The 18396-nt window shown below is 36.0% G+C and overlaps 1 protein-coding gene and 1 long non-coding RNA gene across 2 annotated transcripts; both read right to left on the reverse strand.

Moving 5' to 3' along the window:
• Positions 1–3496: 3496 nt before the first annotated feature.
• On the reverse strand, positions 3497–7549 carry ptges (prostaglandin E synthase). Its single transcript, XM_079870437.1, has 3 exons — positions 7250–7549; positions 6924–7006; positions 3497–4460 (listed from the first exon to the last, which is right to left on the reverse strand). Exons 1-3 carry the CDS (start codon positions 7355–7357, stop codon positions 4211–4213), a joined length of 441 nt encoding a protein of 146 aa, XP_079726563.1. The 5' UTR covers positions 7358–7549; the 3' UTR covers positions 3497–4210.
• Positions 7550–15447: 7898 nt separating this feature from the next.
• Positions 15448–18284, reverse strand: LOC307159429. The gene is made up of 3 exons (XR_013821376.1): positions 18199–18284; positions 16837–16929; positions 15448–16457 (listed from the first exon to the last, which is right to left on the reverse strand). It is a non-coding gene; the product is annotated as an uncharacterized lncRNA (long non-coding RNA).
• Between the last annotated feature and the right edge of the window lie 112 nt (positions 18285–18396).

Raw genomic sequence — 18396 nt, forward strand, 5'->3', positions numbered from 1 at the left:
CACATATTATCACCATTAGTATTTGATCTCTAAAAATGCTGCCAACATTAAAGTGTTAAAGCAGTGTTTTTTCACAACTCCGATTTGAAAAGGGTTCCAAAAAGTTATGTTTTACACTGACCTATAGGTGGTAGTATTGTTGAATCAAACTGGTCAGCGATCAACAGCCCACATGGGTCACATAACGCAATGCTACCTACAACCAAAACTTCTGCGAGTTTTTAATTCATCAAGGTTTATTCGTGTGAAATTATTAGTATGCTGTGCATTATTGTAATTAATTAAAGGTACAATATGTAAGAATATCCAAAAACCACTTGCACACTGTTTTATATTTCTTTCAATTGTGTACTTACATTATCCTAAATTTTTCCAAGAATTTGTAAATTCAGAGAATTTCACAATTCACAATTAAAATTCACAATTTTAAAAAGTGCCCATCCCTTGTAACTTGTCGCCTGTCAATGACGTAATATCCGCATAATATCTCTGGTTTCCGCCGTTTGTTGTCTATGGTTTCCGCTTGTACTGCCATAGTAACCATGGCTACAGATGTGGACAACTGCGTAACGTCTAGTGGCACGCTCACGCTGTTGTTGTTTCGTTCAAACATTATGGACCATGGCAAGCAGACTTTGTGACAAAAGGAGAAATAAAACGAGGATCAATATCAGCGTCCGCGACTAACTTAGACTTGACAGAGACGCCGCTCTTGCGTACTTTATTAGACAGGTGAGCAAATTTACATAAAACGAATCAATGTTATATACTGTAGCTCAACATGATAAAATGTTAGAATATGATCAGTATGTTATTCTAATGTTGATCTAGCTTACTGCTAGTCTCATACAGCCAACAAACTAACACATAGAATAACATTATAACTTTCAACACACTCAAATGCAGTTTAGTATGATAATGTAGACCAAGTGAAAAACAGTGCTGCGTTACCTCCCAAGTTAAATTCGTCAAATTAACTGTCCAGTTTGAGAAGTAATTAAGCACTTGCGGGTAGTTCGGTAGAATGAAATGTCCTCATTCCTTTATATCCGCGGGACTCGCGTGTGGCGCTGATATTTCATTAGCAATCGTGCCCTGCTTCAAAACATGAATGTGTTCACTCATCCATAAACATTGTTTCCCATAAACATTATTAGATCCATCGGCATGACGACAAGTTCCATGATTCCGCTTATTCACTGCGTCATCAATCTATGCCTTTGTTATTATAAGAGGTTAGCAATCCATAGCGGCGAAAAAAATAATATATTGTAGCTTTAACTTAGCAAATAAGCATTTATGACGTGAATAACTAGCCTAATATTTCTAAACAGAAGCACTCAACCTTTTTTTGCTTATAGTTAGAATAGAGTGGTGCAGGTGACATCATTTGTAGGCCAAAAAGTGGAAGCGAGCTTAGCATTTTAGCACATCAGGTTCCATCGAATGGGATTTTGGTCAAATGGCTGAAATAAATTCTGTGGTGAACATAAGCTCAAGACACTTTCACGTTTTATTCTACGACATAAAATACATCAGTATTACCCCACTCGTGATTGTGCTCTTATAAATTATTCTAACTGAAACGTTCTGGGTAAATGTTTTTAAATAAAAACTGAAAAAGTTGTCGGAAGCTTAGTGATGGTGACGTTGAATTCGTGGGACCGTGGTGTAGTTCGTTTATAGCCTAATACCTTTAGATTTTTACTTCTGGCGACTGCTTTTAGGTTTCAAAATTCATAAAAGTTGTGTTCATCTGGGATAATTATCTTGATGGACAAAACGTGCAAGTATCATGAACTTTGTTTTTAGCGATATTTTTAGCGATAATCCAAAAGCCTATGGGAAAATCGTATTTGGGTTTTTTTGTCAAGGGAACCAGTGTGATGCTAACGGCCAGAAAAGATTTGTGTAACAAACCATTCTGACCAGATCTACGGTCAGGAGCACTTCCTCTGAGGAGGCAAGGGAGGCACGTGTCTCCTCAAAAAAACTGAATGAGAAAATAATCAGTATTACCAAAAATAAAACAACACAACTATTACAAAATTTGACATTAAAATTCCCACATTCCACATGGTGTGGGAGTGGCATTTAGTTGTCACAGTGAATGAGAAAGGTTGACATGGAGCATGCTAAATCTAGCTTGAGATCCTTTATATCTAAACTATCTCTTAAACCTAGTAGTGTATGTTTTAAGAGCAGTAGGATAATATTAATTTTAGCATATCAGCAATAGCAAACCACAACGATCCAACAATCCATTAAATTCCCAATGGACAAAAATAAGTCCTACATTTTTGTTTTTCTTTTTACTTGGATATACGTCACAATAGGGGAGAAAAGACAATCGCAACTTCTGTTTCATGCTGACTTTAAAGGGACAACTTTATACCTTATTTACCCCTAAAAGGTACATAGGCTACATACCACACTAAGGTACTAATAATGCACCTTTTAGTTGTAGATTAGGTACAGTTATTGCTTTACAGGTACTGTCCCAGTGACAAGCTGTTTTTAATTTTTGCACATTCATTTTTTATGACAGAGTATAACATTGTTTATCACTTTTTGCTTGTCTTTTTGTTGAAGGCACACACATATGTATACAGACATTTTCACTGACAAGCCAGGGCATGTTTCATGACTACATATCCTAGGTTATTTTAAACTCAAACACACACGCTTCCTTCCATGCTCTCTAGCAAGATAACTTCTGCTGCCCTTTCACATATTTATCTTCATTCACTTCCGCCATTGGTGACAGTGGTGTTTTCATCAATCCAATTAAGATTGTGTCATTTGTGATTATATCTGTAATATAGTGCTGGAGATCTGGTTTATTCTATGTCAAACAGTATCATTCCTTTCTCACAAAGTTTTTAGAATTCACCTATCTTTTCCTGTCAGACTTTTTCCTTCACTTTTTGTACTAAGAAGTAACAATGAGGTCTGCTATGTTATAATTGCATATTTGGCAGCTATCCATCTCCTCTGATTTTTTTTTCTTTCTCTCTCAGCTCGTTTTTAGCGTGTAGGCAGTCGACTGTCCCTCATTTTTTATCTGAGTCAGCCAAGTATCACAATTACCCATGCACACACAAAATCTTTCATTATTCCTTTATTATAAAAACTATGATTTTCTCATCTCTTTTGAAACATCACTACACAAACGATACAATACTATAAACAAATTAAAATAAGTTACACCTTAAAAATATATATACTATATATATATACATATATAATAAAAGCTTGTTCAACCAAAACACTGGCTTTGCAGCATGCAAAAGATTGTATGCAAGCATTCTTGAGGACAGGCAAAGCCCCCGGCTGTGTTCGAAATGCAGTAAAACCCAAAGAGGAAGGACAACAGCATGTGTTTAACGCTACAATAAATTTGAAAGGTCTGGGCTCTGCAGGGCTTATGGTTCAATAACAGAGGAATTTTTTCAAGTTTGGAAAGTTATTGTGGAACAGTCACATGGACTCAGTCTGAACTGACCTCAGCAGTTATTGCTTGTGTAAACTTTGCAGTATGAAAGTGAAAAGATGGTGTTTGTCACGGAAAGTCTTGTAAATAATGGCTGCGCTATAGACTGGAGATCCATTCAAGGTGAGTAAGGGCCTATTAACACCAAGAACATAACTATAAAAATAACTATATTAGCGTCCACAGCAACGGATGAGATCATCCTGTTCATTCTATGCATGTTCTGCAGTTTTCGTCTGCAGCTTTAAATGCTTGAGCTCTTTAAAGCAGAGTGGATTCTGATTGACTGTTAATGTTTTTATAGTTCTTCAGCTGGAAAAATTTGTTCTGAAATTGATTCCAACAATACCGTTTCCCAATGCCTTTATCATTATAGTTGTGGTGTGGACTTATCGTTATTGTCCTTGGTTGTTTCAAATAATATAAATATGATGAGAATATGCAAACCTGATCGTGGGGGGAGAAAATAACATTAAACAACCTTCATTTGAATGGTAATGCAACAATACACATGGCATCAGTACAAACCAGTACTAAAATGGCAGCAATGAATGTTGTGTTTTAAAAGCAGAGCTATTAATTGTCAGTCATCAATCAAGTCTGATTCTAAAGTGAAATGTGAGATGTTGAGATGCTGTAAGTCCATCAAAGCAGCATTCCGCATCACAGTTGTAACTAGAAGTCTTAACCAATCACAGGATTCCATATTTGACAGGGTTATGCGAATGAGGCTACTTCCATCAGTATCTGTATTGCCATGGAAACGCAGGGCACCTGAGCGATGACATAGGCAAATGAACGCGTCGGTGCTTTAAGTGCCAACAGGTATGCTATGCTGTGAACAACTCGACCCAGGAAGAAGACCAGAAAATGAAGTCGTGCTACTGCATACGAGGGTCCTGTCATGGAGTAGATGGCTCCGAGAAATAAAAAGGGGAAAATGTTCTCCATATCATTGCGGTGTGCTCTGAAAAAGAAAAAATACAAACACACACACAAACAGTGTAAAATGAATGTAGGAAAACCTTTGAAAATTGTAACGCGTGTAACAGCGTGTATTGGTGTAGAGGAGGTGTAAGGAGAACTGCTGAAAGCTGTTGAAAACATGAATAAGACATGACTTTGGTAATAGAAAACAAAGAGTTTTGTTGCCATCTATGAATGATGTACAGCAACATGACCGTGCTTGTTTAATCATAGCTCATTGTGAGTAAGATCTTTTCAAGTGTTGACCACATCTCTCATGCATTCCCACATTGTCATTTAAGCCTCTCTTTCAACTACATCTCGGGTAATGTTACTCTCTAAACACTGTATTTGAATGAATAGCCCTTTGAGGCATTTTTAACATTCCAGACTGTCGAAATACATATGGAAAGCTGCTTTTCTAAGGAGCTGACGAATGTACGCTCAACATCTGGCGTTGATCAGGACTGTAAACTGTCTGGCTCTGTCTAATGGCAGCATGCCAGGACAGTAAACATTGCCAACATCACACAATCTTGCAATATAAATTTACTTTCACTACGAATCACTCACCAGTGTGTCATCGCATGAACGGATCACCGCAATCAGAAGTGCTTCCTGTACCCGCTTTAAAGGAATTAATCATATGTTGACATTCATACCGCCATGATGGTCACATTTCCCATTATTTTCTCGTTATTTGTTACGCAGCAGACAGTCATCGTTGTGAAATCCTGCATTACAGTTTCTTCCTTATTTCTTTGCCCCAACAAGGACTTTTCATTATAACCATTTTCTGCTGGTATTTAATTTTAAAAGAGGAAAGAACTTTCACTTATTTGTTATTCGCCATTTTCCACATCCTTCCTTAAAAAATGTTCTAGCTTTTGTCCTAATACAAAATCTGATTGTACGCACCAGGTTCAAAGAGATTATAAAACAGCTGAAATACGCAAACCTGAGTTGTAGTGAATACCTTTGTGAATGCATTGCAATTAAGGTCAAATAATGGTCTTGTCAGGACTTGCTGACAAGTCCTACCGTCTCACATTTTACCAATCTGGCAACTTAAGATCACATATGAAAATCTTAAATGAACCACTTACAGAAAACAAGACTTTCCAGTGCCATTAAGTGATTTCAGAGCAGTCTACTGAAATAACATCTTTATCATTTTCCGATTGTGCAGATGTAGGTTGGAGTGGTCTGTAATGGGCAGAACAGGCGAGTTTCCTGATGATAAGTTAGGGAACGCCAAACTCTAAGAACCCTGCAGCTTAAAGTATGTTGAATGTTTCCTAACAGGCAGCCACGTCTATGATTGTTTTAGAGTGTGTAGTCTCAAAATAAAATCTCTCTTGTTCACATGCTCTCACATACACATATAGGCTATTGATACTGTGGAAACATATTCGAACAAACAGGCATGGCGACTGACTAATAATTATTACACAAATGGGCAAAATAAAGATATCTTAGCTACATGCAGTCCATTATGAATTAAGCATGATGCTTCCTATATAGAGGGCCAGTGAACTTTCACACAGAGCCATACCAGTACTCTTTTTCTGAAGACTTTGACAGTGCTACAGAAAGTAACTAATCTACCAGACACCCTGCACAGTTTTTCCAACTAAATGGGCCAAGTGGGAACAAGACTGAAGCAATACACATCCAATGGACCCTTTTCACATTTCCAGAGTTTTCAGAAGCGGAAGTTGTCATAGTTGGGTAGACTTACTTAGTGGTGAACGGGAGACAACAGCAAATATAATTTTTGTATTCCCATTTGCTCCAATAGCAAAAGAAAAATCTATGATAGCATTTCCATGACTTTCCAAAAAAGTGGAAAAAAATAGCCAGAGATTGATTACAGCAGTCAGAAGAAAGAATGTCAAATTTGCCAAACTTGCCAGCTGTTGAATTAGACACACCATCACAGCAGCATTAAAAGATCCACTAGATTTGTGATGTTGATGTGAAACACACCATTACAGTCTGTTGTTTACTATTCACAACAGACTGTTGTTCACACCATTACTATTCTCTTGTGTAAGTAAAGGTTTGAGTCAGCTTAATTTACATTCAAAAATGATGTTCCCAATATGTTCCTGTGTAAAACAAATTATATTATATAATAGTATATTATGTTTCACACAGGAACATATGGGAACACCACTTTTAATGTAAATTAAGGTGACTCAAACTTTTACTTACACAAGGGAATTTTAAAAAATACTGTCTTGATAGAAAAAGTTATATTAGTAGCTAGGCTATATGTTACAGTTAGAGATAAATAGTGGCATGCATTAGCCTAACATGAAACAACATGCCAAAAAATGCTTTTGTAAACATTGTCCAGGTTTTTTGTCAATTAGCCATGGGGACTGAACACTCTAATTAGTAGCATTAAACATAAAATCACAGAGATGTTGAATTTAGATGTGTAGAATTGTAGTCCTACCTCATACAGCGTTCCACATATGGATCGATGCGGCAGAACTGCACACCCCCGTGTCTCACTGCGTCCTCGGGGTTAGCAAACGCCTGTCAAAAACACGTCAGGTTTTACATCTGTCTAGGACGTCAAGCCATTCTATGAAAGCACAGACCAACTACCTTCGTTTATTTTATTAATTAATCCAGAGAGTTGAAATATGCCAACTCTTTCTATTCGAAATAGAAACACTTTATTTTAGAACTCGACTGTCTTGCAGTGATTCTGTCTCGTCGCTAGCGGTGTGTTTGCAGTAATGGAAAGTATTTTGGATAAAAAGTTCCACAACGTACCTTTTTCCGAAGTCTCACTTGGCCCGTAATGATGGAAATGATGTACATCTTTAAGATTAAGAGCGTGCTGTAGAAGATGAAGCACAACAGTACATCGCTCCCGAGCATTTTTGACTTCAACAAACTCTGTGTGTGTGTGTGTATGATATGATGGAGACGTAGCCTATTTGGAGAAGTTTTTATATGCGAACCCCAGACCGTTCTGTCCAGCCCAGTGCCGTTGGTCCAGCCTATTCCCCAGTCACTCACTACCTGGCAAGAAACTTTCACTGACGTGCACACTTCCTGCCCGTGTGATGACACACATATGTCCCATACGAGTACGAGGATAGGGTGAGGAGGAGGAGGAGGAGGGGTGAGGGATGGGGGGGGGGGGGGGGGCCTTGTCAAACAAATATCAATGATAATATTGTGGTCAATAAAACAAAATGCATTTGATTATAATTAACATGACAATGTGTACAAACCTAAAGTAGCCTAAATTCACGTTTATTTTTACGTTTCTGTCAATCTGAGGTGTCTTTTTTTTATGCTTCATTTGAACATTCAGTGTACAATGTGAAATAACAGAATAAGAACACAACAATAATTATTAAGAATAACAAAAATATAAAAATAGTGAAAGAAAACACTTCAACAATATCATCGCACAAAACAAAATACAGTTAGACAGGGATGTAAATAAAAATATATATATATAAAAAAGAAACAAAAACAAGACAAAAAAGAAAGACAGAGGGCATTACTTAAATGAAAAGATATCTAAACATTTAGTAAGGAAAAAAGTTTGTAGGTCTTGCAAATTGTACATGTTCTGAGTGCTTTTGGGTTAAGGGAGGAAGAAATTGTAATCAAATAATGTTTTATCTCTTGTAAGAATACCAAAAAAATTGTTTTACAATTTGAAAACTTACATTTGTGAATATAAAATCTACACAGGAAAATAATTACATTTATTATAAAGCAGGCATTTGAATCCGCTTAAAAAAAATCCCAAAATAACAGTTTTGGGATTCATAGAGAAATTTTGCAAGATATTGCTTGAGATAAACCAACTATATATCCAACTATATATCTTCAACCAAATATCTTTCCAAAGTTGCAAAGTATAACTGCACGACCAAAACAAGTGAAGAATAGTTTCAGTGTCATTCTGACAGAAAGAGCAATTAGTGTCAAAATCAAAATTGAATATTTTTTTAAGAAATTTTTTGACTGGGTAAATATTATTAATTAATTTAAAGGATATTTCTTTTACTTTGTTTGTGAGGAGAAATCTTTGTTGTACGGACCATATATTTTTCCAATTTAAATTATCAAAAAGACCATTCCAATATGAGATAGCAGGAGGGGCAGAAATAATGTTCTCAAGGAATAGAACTCTCACTTTATAATTTCTTCCTTTTGTTTCAGTGAAACATATCTCCCCAATAGGAGTGTTGACAGGTTCAAGACAAGATAATGAACCCAACGAGAGAGTGTTATTTTTGAAAAGCATGAGTATGCCAGATGGAATAGCATCCATAACTGTGGCAAACTCTTTGGGAGTTACAGGTATATTATATTATGAAAGAAATTCTGCATACCTAAAAAGCAGACCTTCGTTATTAAAAAGCTGTCTAACATGAAATATGCCATTACTAAACCAATGATTATGAAACAAAGATTTATTTTTAAATAAAATACTCCTATTGTTCCATATGTAACACCGATGAGGAGAAAAGTTATGCTTGTATATGAGAGTCCATGCCAAAAGAACTTGTTGATGAAAGTTAGATAGCTTGACAGGGAGTTTATAAATATCATAATTACACATTAGAGCAAACTTAGCACCACCAAGACAAGCTGAGGGAAAATATTCCAAATAGAAGAGGGATTTTTAAGGAATCGATTAAGCCAATTTATTTTAATTGTGTTATTTAGTAAACTAAAATCAATTAAGTTTAAGCCACCCTTTTTTTGAGAATTCAGTATCACTGACTTTTTCAAATAATGGGATTTTTTTTTCCCATAAAAATTGAACTAAGATTCCATCAATAATTTTACAAGTGTGCTTATCAATGTACAGTGACTGAGCAGCATAAGTAAGGCGAGACAAACCTTCTGCTTTAACAAGCAAACCTCTGCCTTTCAAAGAAAGGTCTCTCTGCAGCCAGCAGTTAAGGCGTTTCATTGTTTTTATAATAATTGGGTCCAAATTAGCAGAGCATCGAGTTATCTTTTGTTATTTGTATACCCAAATATGTAACACAGTTTTTACCTGCAATACCACAAATTGAAGAGAACATACTGTTTTTTATCGGAAGTAGTTCACATTTATTAAGATTTAGATGTAGGCCAGAGGCTTTAGAAAAGAGATGAAGAGTACTTAAGGCTGCTGGTATTTGCAGAGAGTCTTCTAAGAACAGAGCAGTATCATCTGCTAACTGATTAATAATTATCTCTGTATTGCCAATATTGATGCCTTTTAGATGGCTTGCTTTGATGTGTAAACTAAGAAATAGATAAAAAGATATAGGGAGATACTGGACATCCCTGTCTAACACCACGGTTTAAAAAGAATCTGGGAGAGGTACCGTTACTCAACTTAATGGAGCTACTACTGTTCATATACAGCATTTTGACCATATTACAGAAGGAGTCACCAAAACCAATTCTATTTAGTGCTTGAAACAAAAACTCATGTTCTAATGTGTCAAATGCTTTATAGTAGTCTAAAAATAAAATAAAACTTTCTTTTGAGAGTAAATATGCTAGATTACTACATGTCAGTTATTACAGCCTACTACTGGTCAAAAATGTACTATTTTTATGTTTAAAAAAAAAAGTCTATTATGCGCATCAAGCCTGCATTTATTTGATCAAAAAAATTTAAATTTAAAATAATGTTTTTTTCTATTTTAATATACTTTAAAAAATATAGTTTATTTCTGTGATGCAAAGCTGAATATTCAACAGCCATAACTCCAGTCTTCAGTCTAATATGCTGATTTATTATCAATGTTAGAAACAGGTTTTTTTTTAACCTGTGATACTTTTTTCAGGATTCATTGATGAATAAAAAGTTTAAAAGAACAGTATTTAATTAAAATATAAATTATTTTAAAAGTCTTTACTTTTGATCAATTTAGAACATCCTTGCTGAATAAAAATAGCCTATTAATTTCTTTTAAAAAAAAAAAGAAAGAAAGAATATTACTGACCCCAAACTTTTGAACGTCAGTGTATATTGGTACAAAATATTTATATTTTAAATAAATTATGTTTTTTTTTCCAAAGGTTATAAGTATATTATAATAGAAAACCATTATTTTAAATTGTAGTATAATATTTCACAATATTACAGTATTTTTCTATATTTCAGATCAAATAAATGCAGCCTTGATGAGCATAAAGGGCTTCTTTCAAAAACATTAAAAATAGTAGTGTCCAAACTTTTGGCCGGTACTTTTGAGCCCCTAGGCAAGGCAAGTTTATTTATATAGCACATTTCATACACAATGGCAATTCAAAGTGCTTTACATAGAAGAAATTAAAATAATAAGAATAATTAAAACAGTTTATAAAATAAAATACAGTACAGTACAAACAGTCAGACGAACAGTGGCACAGTGCTCATTCAGTAAATGCACAGCTAAACAGATGTGTTTTGAGTCTGGATTTGAAAGTGACTACTGTAGGAGCACGTCTGATCTCCTCTGGAAGCTGGTTCCAGCTGCGGCTGGCATAATAGCTAAAAGCGGACTCGCCATGCTAGTGAACCCTTGGTATTTCTAGCTGATGTGATCCTAATGATCTGAGTGATCTGTTGGGTTTATATTCAGTGAGCATATCTGCAATGTATTGAGGTCCTAGGCCATTGAATGATTTATATACCAGTAGTAATACTTTAAAATCAATCCTAAATCTAACTGGGAGCCAGTGTAAAGACCTGAGGACTGGTGTGATATGTTCATATTTTCTGGTTCTGCTCAGAATCCTGGCAGCAGCGTTCTGTATGAGCTGCAACTGTCTTATGGTCTTTTTGGGAAGGCCAGTGAGGATTACAATAATCCACCCTGCTGGTGATGAAAGCATGCACAAGTTTCTCTAAGTTTTGTTTGGAAACAAAGCATCTAATTCTTGGAATATTTTTCAGATGATAGTATGCTGATTTAGTTATTGCTTTGAAATGACTGCTGAAACTAAGGTCTGACTCTAGTGATACACCAAGATTCCTGACTTGATTTTTAGTTGTTTGACCCCTAGAGTGAAGGTATGCGTTCACCTTGAGAACTTCATCTTTGTTTCCAAACGCAATGACTTCAGTTTTGTCTTTGTTTAACTGAAGAAAGTTTTGGCACATCCAACTGTTGACTTCATCAATGCATTGGCACAGGGAGTCAATGGGGCTGTAATCATTAAGTAGATCTGTGTGTCGTCTGCATAGCTGTGGTAAGCAATTTGGTTCTTTTTCATTATTTGGCTCATTGGGAGCATATACAGGTTGAACAGGAGTGGCGCAAGAATTGAGCCTTGAGGGACTCCGCATGTCATGGATGTCCACTCAGACTTATGGTCTCCTATTCTCACATAATAACCTCTCCCATCTAAGTATGACCTGAACCATTTTAGGACTATCCCAGAAAGCCCCACCCAGTTTTCCAGCCTGTCAAGAAGTATGTTACGATCGACAGTGTCAAATGCAGCACTGAGGTCGAGTACCAGCACTGATAATTTGCCTGTATCAGTATTTAAGCGAATATCGTTTATTATCTTTATGAGCGCTGTCTCTGTGCTGTGGTGCGGTCGGAAACCAGATTGAAAATCGTCAAAGTATCCATTCGAGCTTAAGAATTTGTTCAGCTGTTTGAAGACAACTTTTTCAATGATCTTGCCTATGAAAGGAAGATTTGAGATCGGCCTGTAGTTGCTTAATATGGTCTTATCCAGATTGCTCTTTTTCAGGAGGGGCTTGACAACTGCAGTTTTCAGGGAGTTTGGAAAACTCCCAGAGAGAAGTGAGGCATTTACCACTTCTAGAAGATCTGCTTCTAAACTGTTTAACACACTTTTGAAAAAAGATGTTTCAGATGTTTTCTGAGACTCACTCTGGCCAGACGAACTAACATGGTGTGATGTGAACATGATTCCTGGCCGCATCACAAGAATTGTGGATTGATATCATTTAGAGTATTTCATCCAGCTACAGAGGACTTGTCTGGTTCTCGTGGTCTTTAAACAAACCATCAGTAGTTGAATGCCCAGTGCAAAAGCTGGTTCTGCTGCTGGAGGCAGTTTAAACTTCTTGACATATCCTTTAAGTTAAGCCAATTCATGGTAGAATATGTTACAGTTATTTGTTTTACCTTACATCTAGGCAATTTAATCACATCTTTGTGATTAAAGCTTGAGATTTATATTCACTCATGATTTGGTGGGAGTGAAAATAGCCCTCAGTTAATTCAGTAGTTTTTTGGGGTTTAAAATATTATTCTAATATAATGTTTAATAATTCTATATTTTCTTATTAGTAATATTAGTTTATTTATTTTTTTAAATGTTATTTTGCCCTCTTTAAGTTATTATGCCTATATAGACTTTTAATCTGAAATGTAGTTGTATGGAAAGAGACGGGAGAGCGAAGGGTAGAAGGAGAGAGATCACTCATAGACGGAGACAAATGGTCACAGAGTTAAATTAGAAAATAAAAGGAATTTAAGAGCATAAATTTTGGGCATTTAGTTGCTGTTTGTTGTTTTGTTTTTGTATTTTCATCTTTGGCTGTTTTAGTACATGGTTAAAAAGAGAACAAGGTTAGTCATGTATAGTTATGCATTTATATGTGGTATATCTTGCCTTTATGCTTGTTTTATATGTTTATTTTTGATTTACGAGTAACTTTAAGTTGTTTACATTAGATGTTAGTCCTATAATTTTGTTGTTGAATAGCCAATTGTTTCTTTTCATTTCGTATGAATGTCAATTCCTTGTAAATACCAATATTGTTTTGTTTGTTTGTTTTAGCTCTCGAATAAGGTGTATTGTGGAGATAAACAAGTATAATAAATGGAAAAAGAAACAATCAGTGCAAGTTTCTTTATTTCAACCAGGCTGTTACTTTCCACCCTCTGTTCTTCAAAAGTCGTGTAGACAGCATTTCTAGTCAATATAATTTTCTATTGCCACAGCTGAAAGCATTGTTCGTTATTACATAAACTCTTTTATTTCAACAATAGTATTAATTAGTTTACTTGAAATGCTTTAAATCAGATCATAAATCAATTAACTGTAGCAACACAGAAGCCTTGATGGGAATTAATCAGTATTAAACCCATGTGACTTAAGTTTATTAGACTCGACTTTATAATGGTTTAAGCAGCACAGCTTTAAAATGTTAGAAACTGAGCTTTAAAATGATACTCTTGACTTGGATAATAGGAAATGAATAGGAAAAATTACTGAAATTTTGCGGGCAAAAAAGGTCCAATGTCTATTGTCAGTATTGTGTATGAAGCACCAATAAGCTTTATAGCAAGGACTTTTGGGACAAATGTGGAGGACAGTCGGCACATGGTCTATATGGCATGGCTGAGCTCATGTGGGCCAAATTTTCACCATGTTTTGCCATGGCTTTAGAATTGGAGGGAATTTTCTTTTGGATCATCATTTGTATTGTGGTATATGGCCCAGATGACAGTACAAAACTGAGGATCATATGGGGTATGGCTATGGCACACCATGAAATATGTTATCTTATGGTTAATATTTGGTTGGAAAAACACATGAAACCTGCTCATGTGCGGGGCAGGTTTGTGAGAGTCCACACCTCAGCCTATTCAACTACGCTATTGGTTGCTTTCTTTTTTTTGTATTTTTTCTTGAGCTCCTATTGGTGGATTACTATGTGACTGCAACATTAGCACACTACTTTTAATTTTAAGATGCTATTATTAATGAATAAATAAAAAAGACTGAATCAGTTTTTGTGTTTAAGACTGTTTGATTTACTGTTTAATGGTTATATTAAATAAATAAATAAAAGGTGTGGTATAAATGTGGTTAAATAATGGCTTTGGGTCTGTCAGCCACATTTGGAGGGCCATCCGCCCTTTACAGAACTCAACCAAACAAGAATTACATATAAGGTTCCCATATGGTCCAAATATTGTTTTTATCATTTGGCTTACTTTGGGTGGAATTATGGCACTGTTTTGGTTTAGTTCCGGCTAAGAAGTGGACCAGATTTGGGCAGGCAAACACAATCTAACTTGGGCCACACTTCAGCTGTTTATTTGGGCCAGATCTATGCCAAAGCAAATTTCCCTTGCAAATTCTGCAAGTGAATTATTATTTTTTTACTTAACGTGAAATTCCAGATCGCATAAATTCCTTTTGCTAAAATTGCTGGATTGCCTCTGTGAAAATTTGCCAAGCAACAGTAAATCTGACCGCACCTTAAAACACTATAAATTCATCACAATATTCATTGTGAATGATTTTGTTCCTCCCACAAGAAACCAACAGCATTAAAATTTGCACATAATTGAATGCTTTATTTTTTAGAATGTACATTTCATATTTCCAAACAGAATTTCCATCCACAATGATAAAAATAAGGGTGATTCTATAATAGAATTCTATTATAGTTTTTCCCTTACAACGATAGAGCAGGAACTAAATTGGGTTACTGCTCAAATTGGAGTAGAAACTACATTGTGGAACATTGTGGACATAATGAAAGCAGAACCCTTTTCACGTCAAGACACAAGGTTTAATTCGGGCAGACTAAGGCATTGTCCAATGCATATTTTTCTCTCCATTTTGGCCTTCTGTCCACACTAAAACAGCGTTTTTGTCCGGCAAAAACTGAGCTTTTTGAAAACGCTTTCCCAAGTGGATACATTCGAAAATGCCGTTTTCGTGTTGTAGTGTGGAACTGTGTTCTGTGAAATAGCCTGTAATGTGCTATTCACTTTCACACTGTTATAAAAAGATATGTCACTTTGTACACTCTAAAAAATGCTGGGTTGTTTTAACCCAATTTTGGGTCAAATATGGACAAACCCAAACGTTGGGTTAAAAAAGTAATTAAAAAATTTAACCCAACGGCTGGGTTTGTCCATGTTTGACCCAAAGTTGGGTTGAAACAACCCAGCATTTTTTAGAGTGTATACACTCTTCATATCATAGTCCTGCAGAGATAACAGAAAATGTACTTGCAATTGCTGTCCTGTGACAAAACATGAGAGCAGTTTGATTTTAGACCAAACATATAGCCTAATGGTGACTGAGTGCGACCTGGATGCATCAGTGAATGGTGAGATATCTTGCCAAATAAAATGATCCTGCCAGAAGAATAGCGTGATAAATTTATATCTGTTCCATCTGTATCATCTCGGTGAGCTATTATGAGGTTTTACGCATGCACAGCAAGGTGAATATAGCGTTTTCCGATGTTTCAGTGTGGATGAGAAACTTTTGAAAAACACTAGTGTGGACGAGAGCGTTTTGAAAAGAAAATGTCGTTTTCAAATGTATCCGGATTAATATAGACGTGTCGTGGCCTCAGCGTATTTCATTGACATTGGGTGAGTGACTGAATTTAGAGCCAAAGGGAATGGCAATATTTGGCAAAAGGTGTCAGTAACCTGCAATAGTACAAAACTACAAGTGTCAACAGTCTATTCCGAGATAGTCCGAGGAGGAGGAGGAGCTTGTATTTGTGATGTCATCGCAGCAGTCCTCCGCATCAGAGAAAGAGGAAGTGTAGTGGAGGCCTGAGAGTCTGTGGTAGTCCTGCTGAGAATTCTCTGGCAAATGGGACATGTCCATCGATGTTTGGCCTCTTTGAGAGCCAGAAACACTCCACATATCAATCAACTGTGTGCAAATAGCACAACCCATTGTTGAGAATGTCGTCAGATACAAATTGCTTAAAAAAACTTTCTTCCTAAATGGCATAACCTTTTATCAGGTATACACTGAAACACATGTCTGCAGTGTAGAGGCCTTTACTCATTCAAGCAATGGCTGTCGTTTAAGGATTCAGTTGGAGTCAACGTATGATGGCAAATAGTGAGCGTGTCTGTGTGAAAAGAGCTATACGGCAAGAAAAAGAGAGCGTGAGAAAGTAAATTTAGACTTAGGTCTGTCTTTCCTAGGAATGCTTTGTTCAAACCCTCGCCTGGAGGTAGTGACAATTACAAGGTGGAGTACAAGCTGAAAACTGAAAAGGAAACATTGAGACAAGAAAAGGCAGAGGGACTATGAGTCAAATTGTTGTAGCATGTGCATTGCAGACCACAAATGGATCAGAGCTAGACTGAGGTCTGCAACAGAATTACTGAAAGGTTACAAGGTCAATAGTAAGTGTAGTGCAAAATATTGAAACATGGTCAGTAATATTTTTGTCAGATTCTTAGTGTTGGTTAAAAATATGACAAAAATTGGAATATGGTATCAGTGATGAGTGTTTATCTAAAAAATGCAGTACCACACTTTACTTGCTTTGCTTTGAACTCACATTATCAACAGATAGAATATCAGAAGCTAATAAAGTCTCCATTTTGCCCTAATCAAAGATCAGTGAAGCTGTATTCTCCCACCCTGTGAATCCTGGGTGTGACTCTGATCATTGTCGCTATTGTTGCTAAAGCCTCGGTGGTGTCACGAGTACATCTCTCGGACCATTATCCAGCCTGGGGAAAGAAACATAACACATTCAGCAGTGTCGTTTGATGGCATCACAGATAATCTGCACCTCACAACAATTAACTTTACACTAATGTGGACTGCGGTTTACAAGAACTCTAGACTTGTATCAAAATACCTATGTATGCAGTCAGATGATGCTGATTGTACTAAAAGTCATGCTACATGCTACAAGTAAATTTGAATGTATACAGTATGAAAATTGGATATTCATCTTCAGATTTGCTGAAAAACTACATTTAACTGTTATTAAATAATTTGTGTTTTTAAAGATAACTTTAGATGACAACAAATTTGATCTAAATGTTAAAAAGGGGAAAATGAGAATGCACAATTAAACACGCAATATCGACCGATTCAATCTTTAATATCGATAACATTTTATACCCCATTACATGGATATAAATGTAAACCATTAGATCCTTACATAACTGTGTTTACATGCTCTGAACTCATTGTTAACGCCTCTTGCCTGCATGCCTTTGTGTCTGAGATTACTGAAGGGAATTTGAGACATTTTAGCAGACATTTGAGTTTTGTTGATGCACTTCTGGGAGACCGCAGACTTACCTCCTGATTACATGGATATGTTGATTGATTCATGCAATTACTTTAAGCAATTAAATTAAATGAACATTGATGTATTTTATAAGATAAAGCCCATTTCAATACACTCATATATGAATATGAAACTTTCAAAAACAGCACAACAAACAGGGTGTTCACAAGCATCAAATCTGAGCAGAAAGCACAGCAATCTTTTGTTTAGTAAAGATTTCAACTTTATATTAGCCCATACCTCTTGAAGTGTTAATAAAGCAGTAGTGTTTTTTTAGTAGTTACTGCAATGTTTATGTTTATAGTGAAAATGTTTTTTTCACCTCTGTGTACAGTCATTTTACTCTTATCACATCAGTTTAAACTGGCATTCAATTATTATTTTTTTAATGGTTTTATGAAGCAAGGCTGTGGTTCACGTTATTATCATTTAAAATAAGCACACAGTAAACAGAGTCTTGACTAACAATAACCTGATCATTTAGACTCTGCAATTCAATATTTATCTATTGTGTTAAACAAAAGAGCTGCCAGATGTTTCTGCAGCCCAGCTAGTACCACACATGCTAATGTTTACAGAACCAAACCAGAAAGATGTAAGACGTCATACACAAAGCATGTTTATTTCCTGAAATGACCCTTTAGATAATGAAAGCCAGATGCAGCAATTGCGCAAAAACAGAGGAATGACGACTCACTTTGGGCTGAAAATCACAATCCTTTACGGCAGCCAAGACAGCCGCTCAGATGGGTGGTCTGCAGCTCTCCGCATCCTTCTCTCCTCCTCCTCCTGCGCTCCTTTCTTCAGCCTGCAGACAGAAGGAGGACTTACAATGACATCAACAATGATAATGAGCTCTGTCACATAAATATTCACCTTACTGTGAGATTATCTG

This window comes from Squalius cephalus (assembly GCF_949319135.1).
Source record: "Squalius cephalus genome assembly, chromosome: 5".
Classification (NCBI taxonomy): Eukaryota; Metazoa; Chordata; class Actinopteri; order Cypriniformes; family Leuciscidae; genus Squalius; species Squalius cephalus.

Excerpts from the sequence above, each read along its gene's own strand:
- ptges (XM_079870437.1), bottom strand. The coding sequence starts at position 7,357 with ATGCTCGGGAGCGATGTACTGTTGTGCTTCATCTTCTACAGCACGCTC. Across the intron at positions 7,007-7,249 it reads AAGTGAGACTTCGGAAAAAG|GCGTTTGCTAACCCCGAGGA; the intron begins GTACGTTGTGGA and ends TGTTTTTGACAG. Across the intron at positions 4,461-6,923 it reads TATGTGGAACGCTGTATGAG|AGCACACCGCAATGATATGG; the intron begins GTAGGACTACAA and ends TTTCTTTTTCAG.